The sequence below is a fragment of the Rattus norvegicus genome, chromosome 1 (genome assembly GCF_021556685.1).
Source record: "Rattus norvegicus strain SHRSP/BbbUtx chromosome 1, alternate assembly SHRSP_T2T, whole genome shotgun sequence".
Classification (NCBI taxonomy): Eukaryota; Metazoa; Chordata; class Mammalia; order Rodentia; family Muridae; genus Rattus; species Rattus norvegicus.
In genome coordinates, this window is record NC_141534.1 from 91,351,632 (window position 1) to 91,375,408 (window position 23,777).

Below are 23,777 nucleotides of genomic sequence, written 5' to 3' on the forward strand. Positions count from 1 at the left end.
AGATGGGGAACAGAACCTGAAAAGCAGAGTCACACAGACAGACTTGACTGGACAGTGGAGAGAAGGGTACAGAGTCTGGATGCCGCACCTGGAAGGATGCCCCAGGACCTAGAATTAAGACTTTCTTCCAGTCCGGTTAGCTTTCTGGGGGTCCCTCCCAGGGAAAGAACACTGAAACTTGGCGTATTATGGTCAGGACCGGAGGGAGGGAGCTGACCCTATTCTACACCCTGCCCAAAGAAGTCCACGCCTGCTCAGTCACCCTCTGCTGCCCAGCCTCTCAGTCTTTCCCTGCCCACATTCACCTTCGCATTACACTCCTCTCCCCCAAAGCTCACACTCAGTACACGCCAGCACCCCGCACCTTCGCGCGCTTCCAAGCATCGCCCTCTCGCGCATCTCCCAAGCATCTCCCACGCACCCCCTGTGGGTTTCCCGAGCTTCTTCTGCACAACCCCCGTGCATCTTCCGCGCATCTCCCGTGTGTCTTCTATACATTCCCCAGTGCATCTCCCGCGCCTCTCCCACGCATCTCTCGTGCATCTTCCGCGCACACTCCAGTGCATCTCCTGCGCATCTTCCCCGCGTCTCCCGTGCAGCATCCTCTAGGGAGCCCCACTAGCCCAGGCTACGCCTGCGCGCACACGCACGCAAACCTTTGCACCTTCACACGACCCTCGCGACCTTCGGCTCTCCCAAGTCCTCCCCCACTGGCTCCCACGACGCCGTCACGCTTATGCCCAGTCCTCGCGCCCAGGTCCGCGTGCTGCCCTGCTCTCCCACCCCGGTGCGCGCCCCTTCCGCGCTCCCGTCCTCCCTCTCCCCGCATTGTCTGGTCCTCTCTGTCTCTGTCCGGTCCCCGCCCCTTAGCTGACGCCACGCCCACCAAGGCGCGCAGTGGGCGGGGCAGAGGGCGGGGCTGGACTCGGGGGCGGGGTCGGCGGCGCGGGAGGTGCAGGTGCCGGGCCGGGAGCGAGCGGCGGCGGCGGTGGCGGCGGCGGTGGCGGCGGCACCATGGGCCGGGCCCGGCGCTTCCAGTGGCCGCTGCTGCTACTGTGGGCGGCCGCGGCGGGGCCAGGTAGGGTGACGGAGGTGGGGGCCGGGTCGGTGGGCTGGATCGGGGTGACGAGGGAGGTGTGCGTATTGCGGTCGGGTTGGGGAGGGGGTTGCGCCGCTGTGACAGCTGGGTCGCCTGGGGGCCTGCAGAGGCCCGAACAATGCGCTGGGAGGGGGGGACTGCGGGAGACCCTCGTCCCCGGGACAAAGCGCGCAGCGCGGGCCAGGAGCCCGGAGCCGCGGGCAGGGGAGGGGGGACGCGGGCCCCGGTCGCCGTGCCGCAGCCCCCCCACCCTGCACAGGCCCCGATCCCGCGGGGACAAAGGGCCCGAGACCCTCCCTCCCCCCATGTCCCCAAGCCCGCCTTCTCCAGGCCGGTCCCACTGTCCTTCCGTCCTGGTCTTTAGATCTCTCTCTCTCTCTCTCTCTCTCTCTCTCTCTCTCTCTCTCTGATTTTTCTCCAACCCTTGTCCTCTGTCCCTCAGTCTTCAAGTCCTGTCCTTCCTTCTTCTGTCCTCCTTTCTTTCTCCTTGTCTCCCCCTTCCCGTCTTTCTATTCCGCCTTTGTCCCCCACCTCTGTCCCTTTTTCCTGGGTCACTCTGCCTGCCCCCCATCCTCTATTCACTCTGCTCTCTCCTGTGTTGCTGTCGTCCCTCTATGTCCCCATTCACCATCTCTCTCCCTGTCTCCTTGACACCCTGTATCTCTTCCCTTCTCTGTCCCCTATCATTCTCCCATTTCTCTGACAGCCACCGTTGCCTAGCTGCCTCTTTTCTCCTCTCTACTCCACTGTCTCCCTGTCCCCGAATCTGCTTCCTCTCCCCATGCTTCCTCCATCGAGGTATCTCTCCTTTTCCCATCGCCGTCTCCCTCCTCGCTCCCGGAGAAGAGCGGAGTCAGGCAGGGCAGCGACAGTATAGATGTGTGAAGTGGCACAGGGAACGTTGGCATGTGAGCACACACGTGGATTCCACAAATGTCTCCCCCAAACCCTCCCACCCGTTCACACATCCAAGCCACACTTCACAGAGGAGCCCCCTCCAGGACATCCAACATGTATTTCTAACTCTATGTGGAAATCTGGAGGACTCTCCCCCACCCCCACACCCAAGACACAGTGACCCTGAGTCTGGGGACAAGGTCAAGAAATGTCACCTGAACACTCACACTTAGAACCCTATGTTTCTCCTATCTACCATGGGACAGTCCCCTGAGGTGGGTCAAGTTACTTTGCCTAGCAATACATGATGAGGACGTGGCTGGGTGAGCAGAAGCAGGGTTGAGGTCCCCTATAGGGAGTTGAGAATTGGGACCAGGTGGCCCCACCCTCTTTCCTGGCCCCAGTTCTATCCAGTGAGGGTGTTGAACTGGATCCATGTCTGATGATGTGAGGGAGCTTCTAAGTTGAGTGCCGCCACACCTGCCACCCCAAGGGTTGCAGCTGAGGACAAGGCTGGGGACAAAGCGGACGTTAGAGGTTCTGCCTTTCTTCTGCAGACTTCTGGAGTTGTTTCCTAACTTTCGTCAGACCCTCCTTTGCAACGAGGATGCCCCAATTTCCCAGGTGTGAGCTTGGGACTCTTGGTACATTTCCATCCATTTCTCCTTTTCTTTCTTCTTATGCATGAAAACCAGGCTTTTGGGATCCTGGAACCAGAGAGTCCAGTAAACATAGAGTCTGAGGTTATTTAAGACGTTGACACCCCTATGATGTTAGATACGGGAAGTCTTTAGAACTTTGATGCCTATACATTTCTTAGAATTTTGTTGGACATGGTGTAGTACCAGCCACTCTACTCTGGAGGCTGAGGCAGGAGGCTCATGAGATTTGCCAGGATTACTACAGAATGAGTTGAAGGCCAGCCTGGACAATTTAGCCTATTCTGTTTCAAAATAAAGGCATTAAAAAAAGAAGGGGGGATGTCGAGGAAAGTAGTTTATTAGTCATAGATGTCTAGAATCCACCAATGAGGGGCTGGGGGTGTGGCACAGTGAGTACTTGCCTAGAATTAGCAGCCAGTGAGGGGCTGGAAATATAGCTCAGAGGCAAAGCACTTGCCCAACATCTCAACAAGTGAGAGGCCCTAGGTTTATTTCCCAGTACTAGGAGAGGGGGAGGGGGAGGGGGAGACAGGGTGGGAGAGAGAGAGGGAACCTAGACTCTCAAATGATGGGACCATTCCAGTGTCTTGACATCTATGTAATTATGAAATCTTAACTCACTGGGGTTTTGCAGCCTTTGGGTCCTTATACCTTGGAGCTTGTATGTTACCTCAGCTGACTACTTAACCAGTTCAGGAGTCAAAACTCAGGCACCTCTGGGAGGTGGTTCTAAGTCTTGTCCCTGGTTTAGATTTTAAAGTCATTGCTTCCTGGTACCTTAATCCTTTCTGTAAACGACCTCTAAATTACATGTTGTGGGGCTTTATACATGGGAGGTAAGCTTGGCGCCTTGGGGAGGACTCCAGACAGCTGGGTCCCAGCTTCTGGGGCAGTCCTCTCTGGCATAGTTTAATGTCGGCCTCTAGCCTTCTCTGGGTCTCAGTTTCTCTTTCTGGTAAGTATGGTTCTCAAGAGTCCTATTTGTGGAGCTTCCTATCCATAGCCAGTTTCTTTTCTGTTTTTTTGATACAAGGTCTTACTATGTACAAAAGGCTGGCCTTAAACTATGTAGTTTAAGACAACTGGTCTCAACATTATAGCGGTCTTCCTGCCTCAGACTCTCAAGTACTGAGATTATATGTCTGTGCCCCCGTGCCTAGCTTTTTAATTGGATCTTTATGAAGGGCTCTGACCACCCGATTTATGAGGTTTCAGTGGCCACCGCATCTCCTTACCCAGCTAGCAGGAGTGGAAAACTGCAGCCTATATCTGTGCCTTTCAAACACACACACACACACACACACACACACACACACACACACACACACAAAGTATCCTGTCTGTCCTGGTTCACTCATTTGCAGAGAATATGAAAGGGTAGATTAGACTGATGCTGAGAGAGAGAACGGTCTAGGTGGATAGAATATGTGACAGGTGCCTCCTGGATGCACAACGGGGGTGGGGGTGGGGTGTGATCCACAGCTGGAAACTGGGTAAAAAACAGAAGGAAGCGGAAAATGCAGATATGTAAATGCTGAGAGGGAATAAAGAGGCTGTTAAGACTTGGGGAGCCCTCTTGAGGGGGACTTTGTTGAACCCAAGTTTCTCTTCTAGGGTGACTCACTTCTCCCTGTCATGGCTCTAAGTGGCCACTTAGAGCTTAGCCAGACCCTCCTTTCACAGTGACTCACCCCAAAGGCTGGTCTAGGGAGATAGCTATCACTGACCCCCTACCCACTCGTGGACTGGATGCCTGGGTCCCCAGAGTGTGGGGGTGGAGGTCAGGTTCCACCACAGATTCCAAGACCTTAGACTCAGCAGGGCTTGGGCCCAGGGGTGGGTTAATGTCGTGCGAGCCTGGCCTGTCCCCGACTTGGGGAACACAAAGGCAGCTTTCTCTCTCTGGGTGTATGTGTGCATGTTGGGGGGTGTGCTAGAGGCAGCCAGACCCGCCAGCATCCAATGGCCCCTGGCACCAGAACCTGAGCACCCATGGCTTCTGCCTGTAGACACAGGGCACCTAGGCCCCTCTGTGGACACCCAGGGGATGTGGTGGGCTGCTGGGTCTTCGTGGAGGAAGGTACAGAAGAGTAACTAAGGTGAAGGCTTAAACAAGCTGAGTTCAGTAAAAGCTTGCATTCTTCCGGGAACCCTACACTCAGGGTGACCCTCTGAAGAACTGCTCACCCCCTAGCTAGACCAGAAGCCTGGAATCCAGGGAGTCCCGACTATCCCAGGAACGTGGGGACCACAGGGAGGACTTTGTGTGAGGCTGCTGACTCACCCCTGACGCCCCCACCCAAAGCCCAGGTCCCCAGACACTGGGAGACAAAGGACAGAAGGCAGGATCAAGGCTTAGGAGTCCAAAGTTTTCAAGGACCCCAGGGTCTAAATGAGGAGGGCTGGTGTCTAGACCCCTGTTTCTGAGAGAGGAGGCTAGGATTTGGACCCCTGCGTCTGAGAGGGAAGGCTGGAGTCTGGACCTCTGTTTTTGAGGGAGGAGGCTAGGATTTGGACCCTGTGTCTGAGAGGGAAGGCTGGAGTCTAGACCCCTGTGTTTGAGGGAGGAGGGTTGTGACCTGAACTCCTGTATCTGAGAGAAGATGGGTAGGGTGAGGGGGTGTGGACCCTTGTGTCTAAGGAGGGAGGCTATGGTCTGGGCCCCTGTGTCTGGGAGGACCCCAGAGCTGAACCCTGTGTCTAAGGGAGGATGGCAGGGGTCTGGCGTTGTGTGTGTGCTGGAGGTCTAAACCCCAGTTTCTGAAGATGAGGGCTGGGATGGGGATTTATGGGCCTGAGGGAGGAGGGGATGGGGTCTAAGTCTGAGATTTGAGGTGACTGCGAGTCCATACTTGAGGGTACTGAGAGAGGAAAGAAAAGCGTAGCCTCCTCCGTTTACAGAGGAAGGGGCTGAGGGTTTCCGAGGGAGGTTGAGCTGGGACCCTTATGCCTAGGTCCTGCAAATACAGGCGCCTTCACAAGGCTGATCTGGTGGAAGAATTGATGCTTTGTGCGAGGATGCTCGGACTCCGCCATTGATGGGGGACTGAGGGGGGGTTCAGGCAGGACCCAGGAATGTACCAGCTTCCCGGGGGAGGGAAAAGGAAAGAGGCATGATGCCAGGGGCCCCCCGGGGAACGGATATAGAGGGGGTGGCTATGACCTTCCCAGAACTGTGACCTTGAGACTCCCTTGGGTATTCGCTGACTCAGGACCCAGGAAGTACTCCCCCATCCTGCTTAGTCTCTGTGGAAACATCCACCAGCTGTGCACTGTGGACCCCTGTCTCATGAGTCTGAGGGAAGAGGGCTGTCCAGGACCCCTGTGTCTGAGGGAAGAGGGCTGCTCTGGCTAGACCTTTGTGTCTGAGGGAGGAGGGCTGTCCAGGACCCCTGTGTCTGAGGGAGGAGGGCTGTCCAGGACCCCTGTGTCTGAGGGAGGAGGGCTGTCCAGGACCCCTATGTCTGAGAGAGGAGGGCTGCCCTGCTGGACCCCTATGTCTGAGGGAGGAGGGCTGCCCTGGCTGGACCTCTGAGTCTGAGGGAGAAGGGCTGCTTTGGCTGGCCTGAGAGAGGAAGGCTGGCTCTGGACTCCTGTGTCTAAGGGAGGAGGGCCTGGGACAGTTGTTGCCTGTGGTTGTGAGTCTGAGGGTGAAGGATGCTGAGTCTCTCTATGTCACCTGACAGCCCCTTTTTCCAGAACCCTCCCATCTACTTTCTCTGAGCACAGTCCCTATGATGACTTTTGGCTGTCAACACCATTTCAAAGTCCATGCCCCAGTCCCAAAAGCTCAGCCCCTCTCTGACCAGAAAGTCCCGCCCCTGCCCCCCCAACCAGAAACAAAAGCCTTAGGCCAATTAGTATTCTAGGCAGAAACACTGTTGCTTACTGACTCCTCAGGAGGGGGAGGGAGTTAAACAAAAGCCCCCCACCCTCACCCCATCTGCACCCTCAAGCAGAGAGCAGTTGGGGAATGGGAGCTGTGGATATGGGGATCCTCACAGGTCCCAGGAAATGGTGAACTTTGTCCCTAACTAGTCCTGGAAAACCCCCTACAAGCCTTACTCTCCACGTCTGTAAAATGGGGGCTAATTCACATTAGCGGTGAGGTCAGGACGAGGTAGGCTTTAAGATTTTGTTTGGTTGGATTTTGATTCATTGATTAATTAATTAATTAATTAATTTACTGAAACAGTGTCTCATGTAGCCCAGGCTAGCCTCAGACTCGATGCTTAGTCAAGGATAACCTTGAACTCTTGATCCTCATGTCTCGATCTTGCAAATTCGAGAATGACAGGTGTGCCCTTATGCCTGGCCTGTGCAGTACTGGGGCTTAAACTCAGCACTTCATGAAGTGCTAGACAAGCATTCTACCAACTGAGCTGCATACCAGCCTGAGATGTTTGTTTTGAGGTTTGGTTTTGTGAGATGTGGTTTCACTATGAGGACTTGGCTGGCCTGGAACTCTTGAGGTCCACTAGACTGGCTCAGAAACACAGAGATCCACCTGCCTCTGCTTCTGGGGTGTTGGCATTAGATGCATATCATACACGTGGCAAGAATTTTTTTTTAAAGTATTGCGCATGCAGACTAGTTTTCATAGGGCCTGGCTTGTCCCGTAGCCTGTAATAACAGCCTTCAGAAGGGGACTCTTCCTGCGTGTCAAGCACCAGGCTGACCCCTGCAAAGCTACCTCTGGCATCACTGTCATTTCACAGATGGTGTGGACTCCCTCCTCTAATGAAGGATGGGGCACTTCCTCAAGGTCACACGGATGGCGAGGGCTGGAGCCGGGATCTGCCTGGCATTTACAATGAGATCCCTGGGCAGGGCGTGGCACGGTATGCTGTGACCCCGGCACTAGAGAGGCTGAAGCGGGAGGACATGAGTTCAAGGCCAGCCTGGACTCTGTAGTGAGTTTGAGTGTAGCCTGGTCTGCATAGTGAGTCACTGCTCAAAGGAAATCAGAACAAAGCCAGGGTTCGAGACTGTTTGGAAGCCTGAATGACACAGGCCTGAATTGTGTAGCCTCCTCGGCAACTATTTTTGTTTGTTTATTTTTAAACTTTTGGGTTGTTGTTGTTTTTTTTTTTTTTTCTCTTTTCTTTTTTTCAGAGCTGGGGACCAAACCCAGGGCCTTGTGCTTGCTAGGCAAGCGCTCTACCACTGAGCTAAATCCCCAACCCCTAAACTTTTGTTTTTTATGTTCAGATACTTCTTTTGTGTATGTGGATCCTGGAGGACAAACTTGGCTTGCTCTCTTTACCCACCGAGCCAACTCAAGAGCCCAATTTTGCTTTCTGTTTGTTTGAGACAGGGTCTCTCTATTCTGTTACTTTGGTTGGCTTCAAACTCACTATGTTGACCTGGCTGGCCTTGAACACATGCTGCTGTCTGTCTGTCTGTCTCTCTGCCTCTGAAGTGGTGGGTTTAAAGGCTTGTGCCACAGTGCCTGGTGAGTCGTGTGTGTGTGTGTGTGTGTGTGTGTGTGTGTGTGTGTGTGTGTGCGCGCGCTCGCGTGTGTGCACGCGCGCGACTGTGCATGCGTGCATGTGTGTCTTCGCACATACATGGAAGGCAAATGCTGTAACCCTAAGCTATATCCCCAGCTTTGAGCGTCACTTTAAAAAGCAATTTTTTTCTTGAATTTGAATGCAAGTACCAAATTTTAATACACCAGTGACAACCAGGAAAATGAATTTAAATCAAATAATGTACAGAAAATTGTTTACTTTTACATGAGTGAGTTTGTATGTGAATGTATGCCACACGTGTGCAGGTGCCTTCAGAAGTCAGAAGGGTGAAGGGGCATCAGGCCTGGAGATGGATTTATAAGCAGCTGGGTGAAGTGGATGAGGGTGCTGGGAACTAAACCCAGGTCCTCTGGAAGAACATTCAGTGCTCCTAACCTCTGAGCCACCCTCCAGTCCTGGTATATATTTTATAACGAGTTTTTTTTTTTAATTTTATTTATTTATTTTATAGAACACTATCTTCAGACACATCAGAAGAGGGCATTGGATCCCATTACAGATGGTTGTGAGCCACCATGTGGTTGCTGGGAATTGAACTCAGGACCTCTGGAAGAGCAGTCAGTGCTCTTTAACCACTGAGCCATCTCTCCAGCCCCTGATATATTTCTTTTTTAAGAATAATTTTTTTTTTTGGTTCTTTTTTTCGGAGCTGGGGACCGAACCCAGGCCTTGCGCTTCCTAGGTAAGCGCTCTACCACTGAGCTAAATCCCCAGCCCCACACACATGATTTCTTGGGGCTGGGGATTTAGCTCAGTGGTAGAGCGCTTACCTAGGAAGCGCAAGGCCTGGGTTCGGTCCCCAGCTCCGAAAAAAAGAACCAAAAAAAAAAAAAAAAGAAAAAGAAAAAGAAAAAGAAATCATGTGTGTGTTAGGATATGTGTATTTGAGTTCTGGTACCTGCAGAGGTCCCCTAGACATAGAGTTACTGTAGATGTGAACTGCCTGTGAGTGCTGGGAATCGAAGTCAGCCAGAGACCCTCTTAACCGCTGAGCCAGCTCTCCAGCTCCCCAGACCTGCATTTTTTATTGTCTTTTTTATTTTTAATATTTATTTACCTTAGATATGTGAGTACACTAGCTGTCTTCAGACACAGAAGAGGGCATCAGATCCCATTACAGATGGTTGTGCGCCACCATGTGGTTGCTGGGAATCGAGCTCAGGACCTCTGGAAGAGCAGTCAGTGCTCCTAACCACTGAGCCATCTCCCCAGCCCCAGACTTGCATTTTTGAGACAGGGTCTCCTATAGCTTAATCGGGCTTCCTGCCAGCTACATAATGGAGGATGATCTTAAACCACCGTTCCTCCTGCCTTCCCCCATGGCGACTGAGGCTATGTACACTTACTTCCTGGCTGGTGGGGGAAGCAGGACAGCCCTTATCCTCTGTGAAAGCTTTCTGAATGCAAAGAGACTGGACAGTGAGGGAAGGCATTTTGGAGGTCAGAGGTCAGAAGTCAGAGGACAGGGATTTGGAAGAGCATAGAAGACAGCCCTGCAATGGTGAGAGCAGTAGAAGAGAATAGCCAGGAAGGGGAAGTGCCCTGAGGTGGAAGCCCATTCAGTGTGTTTGAGGGACAGTGCACCCAGGTAGCCTAGAGGACAGTGGATAGGAGAGGAGTGAGACCTAGGGTCAGAGAGTCAATCTGTTTGGTACCCAGAAGGGCCCACACAGGAGTTTGTGTTGGAGATGGACTGCCACAGGAGGGATGGATGCTGCTGGGCTGGGCTGGGCTCTGAGGCCTTGCACACCACCCAGCAAAGGTCCAACCACTGAGCTTCATGCTCATTGGCGTGTTTTAATATGGACAAGCAACACCTGTGAACCCAGCACTCAGGAGGCTAAGGCAGGAAGGTCATAAGTTCAAGGCTAGCCAGGGTGTGAGAAATAGGCATGGAAGATGGTACCTACCGTAAGTAGGCGCTTTGTGTGTCTGTGTGTCTGCTCGTTAGTGTGCACATGCGTGTGCCTGTATGTGTGTGGAGGCCAGAGATTCTGGTTGTGTGACTTCCTCACTTCCTCTCCACCTTAGTTTCTGCTTTCATGTATATTAAAGACACTGTCACTGGCACCAGTGCTAGCTTAGAACTCACTGTGTAGAGCAGGTTGGCCTTGAACTCACAGAGAGGTCTCTGCCTCTTGAGTGCTGAGAGTAAAGGAGGGCCACCACACCTGACTCTTTTTTTTTTTTTTGCTTACATTTTTATTTTATGTGTATGGGTGTTTTGATCACATGTATGTCTGCACACCATGTGTGTCTGGTGCTCTCACAGTCCAGAAGAAGGCATCAGATTCCCTAGAACTGGAGTTTGCAGATGGCTGTGAGCCGCCATGTTGATGCTAGGAATCAACCCTGGTCCCCTGGAAGAGCAGCAAGTGCTCTCAACCGCTGAGCCATTTCTCCGGCCCCTACATTTTTAAGGTTACATGTAGGTATTTGTTTGAGTGTGGAGGTGGGGTATGGGAGTAGGCGTCATGGCACTCGAGGAAGTCAGAGGACAACTTGCAGGAACAGGTTCTCCTACGATATCTGTCCCAGGGATCAAATTTGGGTTGTCAGTCTTAGCAGCAAACACCTTTACTACCTGAGCCATTTCACCTGCCCCTCCATTTTTTCCCTCCAGAGACAGGGTTTCTCTGTATAGACCTGGCTGTCCTAGACTCACTCTGTAGACTAGGCTGGCCTCAAACTCACAAAGATCCACCTGCCTCTGCCTCTCAAGAGCTGGGATTAAAAGTGTGCACCACCGTGCCTGGCTTCCATGTTATATCTTAAGGCAGGGTGGAGCTAGTCAGCTAGAGTAGCTGACTAGCAAGTCCCAAGGATGCTCCTGTTTTTCCCTCAGCACTGGGCTTCCAGTCTTGCATCACTGGGCCATGCTTTATTTGTCTGCTGGAAACCAGACCTCAAGTCCTCACGTTTGTACGGCAAACATTTTACCCACGGAGACATAGCCAGCCCCCTGACTCCCATTCTGAAAAATGCAACCATAGGGTGTGGCTGGGGTGTGGTTGGGGTGGGGCTCAATAGTTAAGAGTACTTGTTACACTTGCAGAGGACCCAGTACCCGCATGGGAGCTAAAAACCATCGGAAATTCCAGTTGCAGCGGTTTCTGCCACCCTCTTCTGGCCACTGAGGGCACCAGGCACACATGTGGTGCACATGCATGCATGCAGGCAGAATATGAAAATAAATAATATATATAATATTTTCTAATTTTAAAAAGAGGGAGCTGGGCAGTGGTGACAGGGGTCTTTAATCCCAGCACTTGGGAGGCAGAGGCAGGCAGATCTCTGTGAGTTCAAGGCCAGCCTGGTCTAGAGATCTAATTCCAGAACAGCCAGGGCTACACAGAGAAACCCTGTCTTGAAAAACCAAAAAAAAAAAAAAAAAAAAAAAAGAGGGTGAGGTGGGGGATGGGGAGGATGAAGTAATGGCTTAGTGGTTAGGAGCATGTGCTAGCCCTGCAGAGGACCTAAGTTCTATTCCCAGCACCCAAGTGAGGTGGCTCAAAATCACCTGTAATTCCAGCTCCCAGGCATCCAGCACCCATGTGCCCAATACCCACACTCAGACACAAACATATAATTAAAAAAATAGAATCTTGAATTCAAAAAGTCCACCTAGTCAGGTACAGTGGCACAAAACTTGAGTCCTAGTTTGGTCTATATATCAAGTTCCAGATCAGCCAGGGCTACATATTGAGACTGTGTTTTAAAAAAACAGCAGCCAGTTGGTGGTGGCACACACCTTTGATGCCAGCACTCAGCGGGCAGATGCAGGTGGATCTCTCTGTGAGTTCAAAGCCAGTTTGACTTACAGAGCGAGTTCCAGGACAGCCAGGGCTAAACAGAGAAACCCTGTCTTGAAAAATCAAAAGAGGAGAGGAGGAGGGTGGGGGAGAGAGAGAAAAAGAAAAAGAAAAAGTAATAGGTATAATCAGGGCATGGTGTCATGCCTGTTACCTTAGCATTCAGAAAGTTAAGATGGTCACGTGTTACAGGTCAGCCTGGATGTGAGAGGACAGCTTGAAAGCTGAGAGCCGCAAACACATTCTTGAGAGATTCAGACGAGAGAGAAAAATGATGCCAGGAGAGGCGGACAAAGCCGGATGGATTCAGATATATTTTAGGGGTAACATATGCAGATGTTGCTGAAAGGATCGGTGCTAGGGGCTGAGGGGAGGGTCAAACACTTGGGTGGCGTCTTGTCCTTTGACCTGATCAATTGAGTGGGTGGGTTGTGGCACCTACTGAACCTATAAAAAGCAAAGGCAAGGGCTGAGTGTGTTGTTTGTCATTCTGGGAGGTAAAATTCAAAGAGTGGCTTAGATTCTGTCAACATAAAAGAAATCCCGAGTTAAAAGGTGTGGCTGCCCTGCATCGCCACCAAAGACTCAGGCTCTTTCAACTCTTGGTTCTGTTACTCCTATTGTGTTCTGTCACTAGAACCCAAAATGGCTGTCAGAGTTCCACGTACCCTATCCTGCATGAGGGTGTCCCATAGGAAAAAATAAAAGAATTTGTCTCCTTTTATTAGGAACTTACCCCATAAATGACTATATGATATTTCTGCTTAGGTCCAATTAGGTCCAATCATCATATAGCTGCAAGGGAGTCAGACAGGGGACAACCATAAAGGACAGTGGTGAGGGAAAGAAGAATGTTGAGATAGGAAGCTGTCAGCCCACGCTTCTATCCTGCAGGAGTAATCTGTTCTGCCCTTGGATACTCATGCTCTTAACAGGAGTGTACCACTTCTGCAGGCACATTACATTGGTCGGTGGCTAGTTCCTTATAAATGGTAAAGATTTTTCAAGGACCTGGACCCCATCTGACTTATCTCTGCAAACCAGCCTGAGAAACCTCCCAGACAGCTAACCCACGGAACAGAATGAAAGAGGCCTAGGAAACCACTGAGCTTATTTTGTTTCTCCGAGGCAGAGAAAGGCTCTTGATATTGTCCAGGATGGACTGGAAAGGCATCTTCTTCAGCATTCCTGGTGTGGAGACTACAGGTGTGCTCTGTTATGCCCAGCCACTACCATTTAAAGACAGCTGGGATGGCTGTGGTGCCTCATCTCTATCTCCCAGAACTCTACAGGAAAAACTAAACTGAATTCCAAGTTCAGGGAGACACCATGCCTCAAAGGAGTAAGATGGGGGACATAACAGAAGAGGGTATCCAATCCCAATGCACCCTCCTCTGGATTCTGTGCATACACTATTGCCTGAGTACTTACACAAGTAAGCATACAACACACACACACACAACACACACACACACACACACACACACACACACACACACACAGGTAAAATATGCATACACATAAAATCAAGTTAAAACTTAGAAACATTGGGGCTGGGAATTTAGCTCAGTGGTAGAGCGCTTGCCTAGGAAGCGCAAGGCCCTGGGTTCGGTCCCCAGCTCCGAAAAAAAAAAAAAAAAAAAAAAAAAGAACCAAAAACTTAGAAACATTAATACATCCAAATAATTAGCCGTCTACAGTGTATGAGTCTCAAGAATGTCACCTGAGTCTTGAAGTTCATACTTGGGCAGCCAGGTGAGACAAGACTCAGCAAACACGACAGAAACCCATACAGCTTCTCACTGTGGCAGGCCTGTCACCAGCATATCCTGTAACCCGTCACCAATACTGGGCATTCACTCAGATGGCTCGAAGGGAAGTGGAGGCAAGGCCAGAGGTCACACACAGGTTCGGGCTTTTGCAGTTTTGACTGTGGCCTATTTGATCACTGGGACTTGGGATGGGAGATTCTGGGTTCAGTCTCTAGTACCAATTCATTGTCAGGGGGACTGGGGAAATGGAGGTTGAAGTAGAGCCCCCTTGATGGGCAGTGGTGGCATATGCCTTTAATTTAAGCTCTCGGGAGGCAGATCCCTGTGAGTTCGAGGCTAGCTTGGTCCACAGAGTGAGCTTCAGGACAGTCATGGCTACAGAGAAACCCTGTCTTGAAAAAACAAAAGAGGGTTGGGGATTTAGCTCAGTGGTAGAGCGCTTGCCTAGCAAGCACAAGGCCCTGCGTTCGGTCCCCAGCTCCGGGGAGAAAAAAAAAAGGGGGCTGGAGAGATGGCTCAGCGGTTAAGAGCACTGATTGCGGGGCTGGAGAGATGGCTCAGTGGTTAAGAGCACCTGCTCTTCCAGAGGTCCTGAGTTCAAATTCCAGCAACCACATGGTGGCTCACAACCATCTGTAATGGGATCTGATGCCCTCTTCTGCTGTGTCTGAAGACAGCTACAGTGTACTCATACAGAAAATAAATAATTCTTTAAAAAAAAAAAAAAAAGAGCACTGATTGCTCTTCCAGAGATCCTGAGTTCAAATCCCAGCACCCACATGGCAGCTCACAACCATCTGTAATGAGATCTGATGACTTCTTCTGGTGTGCATGAAGACAGCTACAGTGTACTCATATGCATAAAATAAATTTTAAAAATTAAAAAAAGAAAGAAAAAAAAAACAAAAGAGAGAAGAAGAAAAGAAAGGACAAAGAGAAAGGTAAAAAAGAAAGAAAAGGCCCTGCCCTTACCACAGGACCTCCAACAGCACATGCCCAGTCAGTGGTGCTGTGGCTTGTTGCTCTCTTTCAGAAAAAACTAGGGTTCTGGGCTTTGCTGCTGGTTAACCTTGGCTTTCAGCCTTCTTTGTTTACTAATGAGAGTGGAACCTGTGATCTTACCCAGGCCAAACAAATACTGAGCCACGCCCCCAGCCCCTCCCTGGTAGATTCTAGGCAGGGGCTCAGCCACTGAGCCACGCCCCCAGCCCCTCACTGAGCCACACCCTCTCACAATATTACCATTCCAGCCCTGTAATTTGTTCTTCAGGTCTTTCTTTTTTTTTTTTTTTTTTAAAGATTTATTAATTATATATGAGTACACTGTAGCTGTCTTCAGACACACCAGAAGAGGGCATCAGATCTCATTACAGATGGTTGTGAGCCACCATGTGGTTGCTGGGAATTGAACTCAGGACCTCTGGAAGAGCAGTCAATGCTCTTAACCTCTGAGCCATCTCTCCAGCCCCCGTAATTTGTTCTTTTAATGGTTATTCATGGTGGGCTAACTGCTGTCATGAGTAATCCAGAACTTTTAATGTGCTAACAAAAAGTCAGAGGTCTGAGTTGGATATAGTGGTGCACACTTTTTAATTTTTCTATTATTATTATTATTATTATTATTATTATTATTATTATTATTATTATTATTTTGTTCTGTTTGTTCTGGTCAAGGTTTCTCTGTGTAGTCCTGGTTGCCCTGGAACTCTCTCTGTAGACCAGGCTGGCCTCAAACTCAGAGTGCGGGGATTAAAGGTGTATACCATCAAAACAGTAGTGGCACATGCTTTTAATCCCAGCCCTTGGGAGGCAGAAGCAGGGGAGTCTCTGTGACTTTGAACCCAGCCTGCTCAACACAGAGTTCCAGGTCAGATAGACCTATGTAGAGAGACCCTGTCACATAAAAATAAAAGTAAGGGGGCTGGGGATTTAGCTCAGAGGTAGAGCGCTTGCCTAGCAAGCGCAAGGTCCTGGGTTCGGTCCCCAGCTCTGAAAAAAAAAAAAAAAGCCACAGATCTCACGATGGAGCAGACCATTCAGATCTTAGTGGTTTGGCTGCTGAGAGCCAGAGGCAGAGTTGTACCCTTGTAGCCATACCACTATGGAAGTGAGGTGGGAGGCCAGCTTGTCTAACACCGTAAGACCTTGTCACCAAATGGTGGGGAAAGTGCTTTATTTACTCGGATTCTGGGTTGGAGGTTTAGACTGGATCAGGTGGGCAGGCTTCTCTTGGTTTACACTCGGGTCACCTGGAGTTCAGTCAGGATGGGAGATTCAAGATGGCCTCCCTCACAGGATGGGTGGCAAGGGCCTCAAAGAAGCTATTCTGGGCGTATTTACCCAACAGTTTCCTGGTGGCAGATGGTACAGAGGAAGCAGTTAGGCCTCTGTAAGCCTGGGCTTCGTGACTCTTAGCAGATCATTTCTAGCAAAAACACCTCTCCCTCCCCAGCTTGGCCTTCTACTACAGGCTGTGTATAAGGGTGACCTTAAACTTCTGATGCTCCTGCCAGTTCCTCGGGCACAGAGGTTACAGGCATTCACCACCAGACCCAATTGATGCCGTGCTCTATGTGTGTGTGTGTGTGTGTGTGTGTGTGTGTGTGTGTGTGTGTGTGTGTTCTATTCTTTCTTATGGTTTTGAGACAGCACCTTGCTGTTCATAGCAGCTGAATCATCTTGCAGAGTCTCTTTGTATGCATGTAGACCAGGCTGGCTCGGGACCTGGGGAGAGAAGAAACGAGGGAACAGAACAGAGGGAAGAGGAAGTTGTAGTTGGCCGTGATGATGTACACCTGTATAGGACTGGAGGGGCACAGGCAGGAGGATACTGTATGCTCTGCCTATGTTCCGAATGTGGGAAGACAACCCCATCAGATGAGCTTCAATGGGTGCCTTGGTGTGAAAGAAGGCAGCTTCCCATACTGGGTGAATTCCAGCTCCAAGATGCAATGGGCATTTCTCCTGTCGGAGCCTCCAATTATGATCCATTTTCCTGGGCAGATTCTGCTCTTCCTCAGCTAGCTCTGGGTGCACCTTTCACTTCCATAGACACATGCACACTGGGTCTTGCCTGGCTCCACTAGAGGCCATTTTGCCCCTTCGGATGGCAGAGAGAGGACTAAAGGCCATGTTCGGTGGCTCACACCTGTAATCTTAGCACTCATAAAACTGAGGCAGGGGCTGGAGAGATGGCTCAGTGGTTATGAGCACTGACTATTCTTCTAGAGGTCCTGAGTTCAAATCCCAGCAACCACATGGTGGCTCATAACCATCTACAATGAAATCTAATGCCCTCTTCTGGTGTGTCTGAAGACTCACATACACAAAACAAATAAACCTTTAAAAAAAAAAAAACTGAGGCAGGAGGGTTGCCACGAGTTTCAGGCTAATCTGGGCTACGGGGTGACAGATTATTCTCAACAAGGAACAAACCAGGAATTAGGGAGTGCAAGCGAGTGCAAGGATGAGTTCAGATCCCCAGCTCCCACAAAAGTGGACTGTGGTTGTGGAAGCTTGAGTCAAAGACAGGGATGGGATTCTCAGAATAAGCCAGCCTTCTATCAAGTCCGACCCCCAGCTGTGATCTGTAGGTTCGACGGAAGGACCCCACCTCAATGAATGAAATAGAGAACCACAGAGGAAGAGTCCAAATGCCATCCTTGGGCCTCAACACTGGCATGTGAACGTGTGCATATTCCATCACTTATGAAAAAACACAAGAGAAGCTCATGCTCGCTCTCTCTCTCTCTCTCTCTCTCTCTCTCTCTCTCTCTCTCTCTCTCTCACACACACACACACACACACACACACACATACACGTCTGAATGTCATCCCGGGAACTCTCTGTTCTGTTTGTTTCTCTTTGTTCAGGGACGGCACAGGAAGTGCAGACAGAGAATGTGACGGTGGCCGAGGGTGGGGTGGCTGAGATCACCTGCCGTCTGCATCAGTATGATGGGTCTATAGTCGTCATTCAGAACCCAGCCCGGCAGACCCTCTTTTTCAATGGCACCCGAGGTGAGTGCAGGAAGGGAAGCCTGGACGTTTATGACCTCAAAGAGGGACACATCTAAGCGTATGACAGGGGAAGAGTCTGGATTCCCATGGTCCTGCGGGGGTGGAGGTTGGGTTTTGGGGGTTCCCAAGTTGAACGGGTCAGTTTTAGAGCTATGGTTAGGGAAAAGGTTAGGTCTGCATGTGTCTTGGAGGGTGACTGTCCCAGGTTCAAGTTCGGGCCCTCTTCATTCCAGCCCTGAAGGACGAACGATTCCAGCTGGAGGAGTTCTCCCCGCGCCGAGTGCGCATCAGGCTCTCAGACGCCCGCCTGGAGGACGAGGGGGGCTACTTCTGCCAGCTCTACACGGAGGACACCCACCACCAGATCGCCACGCTCACTGTCTTAGGTACCCCCCCTCCCCAGAACCCCACTCTCATTCATTTTCTGCCTCTCACTTGTCCCGAGACCTGTTCGCCTTGGCTGTTTTTAACCTCTTGGACATCTGGCTTCACCAGGCCTCTGGTCTCTACGTTTGATCCCTGCCACCTGTGGGACCCTGGCTTCCTTTGGTCCCTGGGATCCAGCAGCCAGACTGACTTGAGCCTACCTCGGTGCCTCCCTTGACCCCCCTCACCCCGCGCGCCCCTTCTCTGCGCAGTGGCTCCGGAGAATCCTGTGGTGGAGGTCCGAGAGCAAGCAGTGGAGGGCGGCGAGGTGGAACTCAGCTGCCTGGTTCCGCGGTCGCGCCCCGCAGCGGTCCTGCGCTGGTATCGCGATCGCAAGGAGCTGAAAGGTACCCAGGGGGCGGGGCGAGGAACGGGGACCCTCCGCGTTCCCGAAAGAGGCGAGGTTAGTGGTGGGCGGGGCCTGGATAATTGTGCACTGACACTTCGCGGGCGCAGTTCTGTTGTAGACCAGAAGTGATGGATAGCACACACTTGCCATCCCAGCATTTGGGAGGTGTAAGGAAGAGGATCAGGAGTTCAAGGTCATCGTCAGCTTCCTAGCATGTTCCAGGTCAACCTGGACCCTGTCTCAAAGCAAACCAAGAGAAACAAACATAACTTAGACCAGTGGTTGAGAGTGATGGGGGTATGCCTAGGTGAATAAAGCCAGGGTTATAGGTAGGAATGTGGCTTGGCCAGCAGCCTACATTGGGATCCGGGGACAGGGCAGAACCCTTGGCCTGACCGTAACTGGGCTGGGTCGGGCAGGAGTGAGCAGCGGCCAGGAGAACGGCAAGGTGTGGAGCGTGGCGAGCACTGTGCGGTTCCGCGTGGACCGCAAGGACGACGGCGGTATCGTCATCTGTGAAGCGCAGAACCAGGCGCTGCCCTCGGGGCACAGCAAGCAGACGCAGTACGTGCTGGATGTGCAGTGTAAGTGGCTCAGGCGTCTGCACGCCAGCTGCCCGCCCCTAGAGGTCCCCCATCACCGGCTTGATTTCCCATTTTCCCTCCTGTGCTGCAGATTCCCCCACAGCTCGGATCCACGCCTCTCAAGCTGTAGTCAGGGAGGGAGACACTCTGGTGCTGACATGTGCTGTCACAGGGAACCCCAGGTGAGAGCTGACTTCTGGCTCCTAAGTGGTGAAGAGACTTGAGGCTTGCACTCCAGGGTTTTATGGAAAGAGTTCATGAAGCTAGACTCCTGATAAAAAGGGGCCAGAAATTGAAGAACCTTTACAGCCCTGGCTGCATGTAAAAGTTGGCCCCAAGCCTGTTGGTTTTCCGTAGAAAAAAAAGGGGGGGGCATGAGACAGTCCCTTTTATTTAAAAAAAAAGGGGGGCGGAGGAATAGCCTCCAATTATTCGCGGAAGACCTTTATTCAATTCCCAGCACCTACACAGTGGCTCACAATCTTCTCCTGTCCTTGGGGATCCGTGCCCTCTTCTGGCTTCTGAGGGCACAGCATGCCCGAGATGTATTGCCATACATGCAGACAAACCCTCATACACATACAATGCATTTTTAAAAAAATACATTTTTGCCGGGGGCGGGAGGCATACCACTACATACGTAGGGACGTCAGAGGACAACTTGTGAGAATTCATTCTGTCCTTCTGCCATGGGGGTTCCAAGGATCTAACTTCTAGTCAAGCTCGTTGGTAAGTGCCTTTACCTGCCGCCATTGAGGCATCTTGCAGGTAAAGTTGTAGAATCTTCCTAGCTCCCTCCCCCTTTTTAAAAACCAGCGCAGTGTTTTATTTTTAAAGATTTATTTATTTTATGCATATGAGTACACTGTAGCTGTCTTCAGGCACACCAGAAGAGGGCATCAGATCCCATTACAGATGGTTGTGAGCCATCATGTGGTTGCTGGGAATTGAACTCAGGACCTCTGGAAGAGCAGTCAGTGCTCTTAACCAATGAACCATGTCTCCAGCCCTCTGTCCCCTTTTCATTGCTGGGGATCGAACCTAGCATCTTATGCATAGCTGGAAAAGGGTCTACCCCCCCCACCCCCACACACACACATTTGGGTGTTGGTGCTGGATCAGAGCTGCGTATCCAGATTACCGAGAAGTCAGATTCTTGGGTTCCTAACTTGTTTTTACCCACGGCCAGGCCAAACCAGATCCGCTGGAACCGTGGGAATGAGTCTCTGCCAGAGAGGGCGGAGGCGTTGGGCGAGACGCTCACGCTGCCTGGCCTGGTATCTGCAGATAACGGCACCTACACCTGCGAGGCGGCGAACAAGCACGGCCACGCCAGGGCGCTCTACGTGCTTGTGGTCTATGGTGAGGACTGTATGGCAGGCCTGGTGGGGGGCGGGGCGGGCTACAGGGCCCGAGGGCGGAGCTTGAACGAAAGAATGCTTGCTTAGCATGCATGATAAACTTGGTTACAATTCCTAATACCACTTAACCCGACCATAGGAGGTGGCACATGTCATGTAATCCTTGAACGCTGGAGATGGATAGGAGGCAGGAGGATAAGTTCAAGGCCAGTAAGGAGAAGGTGGCACATGCCTTTAATCCCAGCACTTGTAAGGCAGAGGCAGGGGGATTTCTGGGAGTTTGAAGCCAGCTTGATCTAGAGAGCAAGTTCCAGGACAGCCAGGGCTGTTACCAGAGAAACCTCTTCTTGAAAAAAAAAAAAAATTCAAGGCCATCTTCATCATTTTTTTTTAGACCAGTCTATAATACTCTTTAAAAACAAAAACCCAAAGCGAGCCAGACCGATCTACATAGTAAATTCCTGGCTAGCTGGAGCTATACAGTCAGACACTGTCTAATAAACACACAAACAGGGCCTGCACATACACATGAATAAGAAAATGTATTTTAAAACCCCAAAGCTAGGATAGATGTTACTTCTAGCTTAGGGGTGGAAGGGTAAGGAGGTGTGTAGATACTAGGAATGAAAGACCCACCGGGGTGAAAGCCAAGGATTCCAGGAGGAATTGGAGCAAACAGAGGGGCTGAGGGTGGGACTTAAAGAAAGGTGACAGGCATTCAAGGAGCAAAGTTTTGTGCAGAATACCTTAAAGGCCTGGCAGCTGAACTAGGACCTGCGACATTATTTTCTCTCTGATAGACCCCGGAGCAGTGGTAGAGGCTCAGACATCGGTTCCCTACGCCATCGTGGGCGGCATCCTGGCGCTACTGGTGTTTCTGATCATATGCGTGCTAGTAGGCATGGTGTGGTGCTCTGTCCGACAGAAGGGTGAGTGAGGGCGGGGCGTGAAATCAGTGAAGGGCGTGGTCCTTTCTGATTCTGGATTAGCAAGGGGGTGGAGCCTAGACAGTGAATTGGATTTGAAATCAAGCCATATTTTTTGACTAATACCCTGTAGGGGGTGGAAATTTTGGCCCTGGGCTCAGAAAGGACTGAGATTTAGCAGAATAAGGGGAGAGATTTTGAGTAGTTTATTTTTCAAATTGCTGGATTTATTGACGGCATAGACTAAGGGAATACTATTAAAAGCGTGTGAAGGGTTGGGAAGGAGATAAGGGTGCAGGGTTGGGGATTCAGTCGATAAACTGTCTTAGCATGCACCAAGCCGTGGACTTCATTCCCAACACCGCACAGAACTGGGCGTGGTGGTGGACGCTTCTAACCCCAATATTTGGGTGTAGTGAGTGGCAGGGGGATCCAAAGTGCCAGGTCACTTGTAACTATCGAGTTTGATGTTTACCTGGGAAGCTGGAGACCCCGTCACAAACTAGGAGGGCAGGTCGGGGATGCAACTGGGTTTTCTGTGACTTTTTGGAGTCTTCCTAATTCCTCTTTATCTCTTTCTCCACCATTGTCCTGTGCGTCCCTGAACTGAACCCTGGCTCCCTTTCTCCCCCTTTCTTCATGTGCTGTGTCTCTTGCCTGTCTCCTTTTCCTATACCCACTCCCCCGGGGCCACATACATATCCCCTCTGCCCTGGGGGCATCTTTCTCCTCTCAGGCTCCTATCTGACCCATGAGGCCAGTGGCTTGGATGAGCAGGGAGAAGCCAGAGAAGCCTTCCTCAACGGCAGTGATGGACACAAGCGGAAAGAAGAATTCTTCATTTGACCCCACTCCCCCACTGCCAGCTGCAAGGAACCAGCAAAGACATTGACCAGAGTCCGGGATGGTGGGCTTCCCCCCCACTAGCTAACACCTCAGGCGCTTGGGCAGGGATTGGGGGTGTTGGATGCCTGGATCTCTCCCAGGGCCAAAGGCTAGGGTCCAGAGACTTGGGATCCCCTAGGGAGACAGGGACTTAACGTCCCTTCTAGACCCTGAGTCCAGGGACGGGTAATAGGGATTTGGGTTGGGGGAAGAAAACAGGGGGAAGGCCAGAACCCCTAGACTACAGAACCAGGTCTTGTGGGGGAGGGGGTCAGATTCTGGGAAGGGTGGGTGGGCAGGGAAGGGAAACACAGATTTCTTTGGGGTCCCAGACCCCATGCCAGCCATTGTAAGAGTTCCACAGAGCTCTGGGCACCTCTTTGCAAAGCCATGTTTGCACGGTGGGGGGAGGGGCAGGGGAGGGCGTGGAAATGGGAATTCTGTGTCTTTGTGTGAAAACTCTGATGGGGGCAGTAAGGGAGACAACCCCGACCCTTATCCAGTCCCCCTTCTCCGGGTTCCTGGGCGGCTCCCCTTCCCTCCATCTTGACCTCCATGTCCTTCCCATCCCATAATTGTCTGTTCACCCGCTCTTGGGGGGGCCTTCCCAGTCTCTCCTCCAGGCCCCCCGGGGAGGGGGAAAGGAGTTTGGAGGGGATGTGTGGTCTCTATGGTTTTATATATAATATATTAAAAAATCAAAAATCTGTATGAAAAATATCAGATTGCACCCCTCTCCCCCCATTACTGGCTTTTGCCCCCTTTTCTTGTTTAAAAAAACAAAAGGAAACACATTTTTGTACGGGGCGGGGAGGGGGTCGGGAGGGGGGTTTGGCAATCCCACTAACCACCATTAAACTGAGGAGAGAACAAGTATGGGGTGGCTGTGTGTCTGTTCCCCTGTCCACTGCTGTACTGCTGGGAGGGGGAGGTGCAGGCACTGGGGAGGAGACCCATGCTGGAGCCAGACCTCACCTACATCACTGCCATCCACTCGTCCTCAAAATTCAAGACTCAATTCTTTGGGGGGTTTTGGAGGAGTGGGAGGAGTACTGAGGCTTTTGTTGTTGTTGTTTCTTCCTTTTGAGACAGCACCTTACACTTTAACCCAGGCTGGTCATGAACTCCTGGTAATCCTTCTGCCTCAACTTCTAAAAAGCTGGGATCACAGGCTGAGCCAACCACAGCCGTCAATTAGTGAGTTTTTACAAGCTTTGTCTCGTCCAGTCACTGAGACAGCCTCTGGGTGATGTCATTCTCACACTAGCCCACCTCTGTGCCCTCCACCCCCCACCCACCAGTCTCTAGAGACACCCTCGATTCCATCTCATCCTGTCCCTGTCAATGCTTGAACCTAAGAGTTTGGGGTCAGCAACAGAAACCAGGCCAGGTGGTAGGTACATGCCTGTAACCCCAGCAATTGGGAAGATAAGGCAGGAGGACTTCTGGG

At 51.3% G+C, this 23,777-nt stretch overlaps 1 protein-coding gene across 1 annotated transcript; it reads left to right on the forward strand.

The window, feature by feature from the left end:
* The first annotated feature begins 945 nt into the window (after positions 1-945).
* Positions 946-23,200, forward strand: Cadm4 (cell adhesion molecule 4). Its single transcript, NM_001047107.2, has 9 exons — positions 946-1,078; positions 17,650-17,796; positions 18,030-18,182; positions 18,435-18,569; positions 18,991-19,155; positions 19,247-19,337; positions 20,345-20,517; positions 21,317-21,445; positions 22,179-23,200. The coding sequence occupies exons 1-9, from the start codon at positions 1,015-1,017 to the stop codon at positions 22,286-22,288; spliced, it is 1,167 nt and encodes a 388-aa protein (NP_001040572.1). The 5' UTR covers positions 946-1,014; the 3' UTR covers positions 22,289-23,200.
* Positions 23,201-23,777: the final 577 nt, after the last annotated feature.

Excerpts from the sequence above, each read along its gene's own strand:
- Cadm4 (NM_001047107.2), top strand. The coding sequence starts at position 1,015 with ATGGGCCGGGCCCGGCGCTTCCAGTGGCCGCTGCTGCTACTGTGGGCG. Across the intron at positions 17,797-18,029 it reads CTTTTTCAATGGCACCCGAG|CCCTGAAGGACGAACGATTC; the intron begins GTGAGTGCAGGA and ends TCTTCATTCCAG. Across the intron at positions 18,570-18,990 it reads CGATCGCAAGGAGCTGAAAG|GAGTGAGCAGCGGCCAGGAG; the intron begins GTACCCAGGGGG and ends TGGGTCGGGCAG.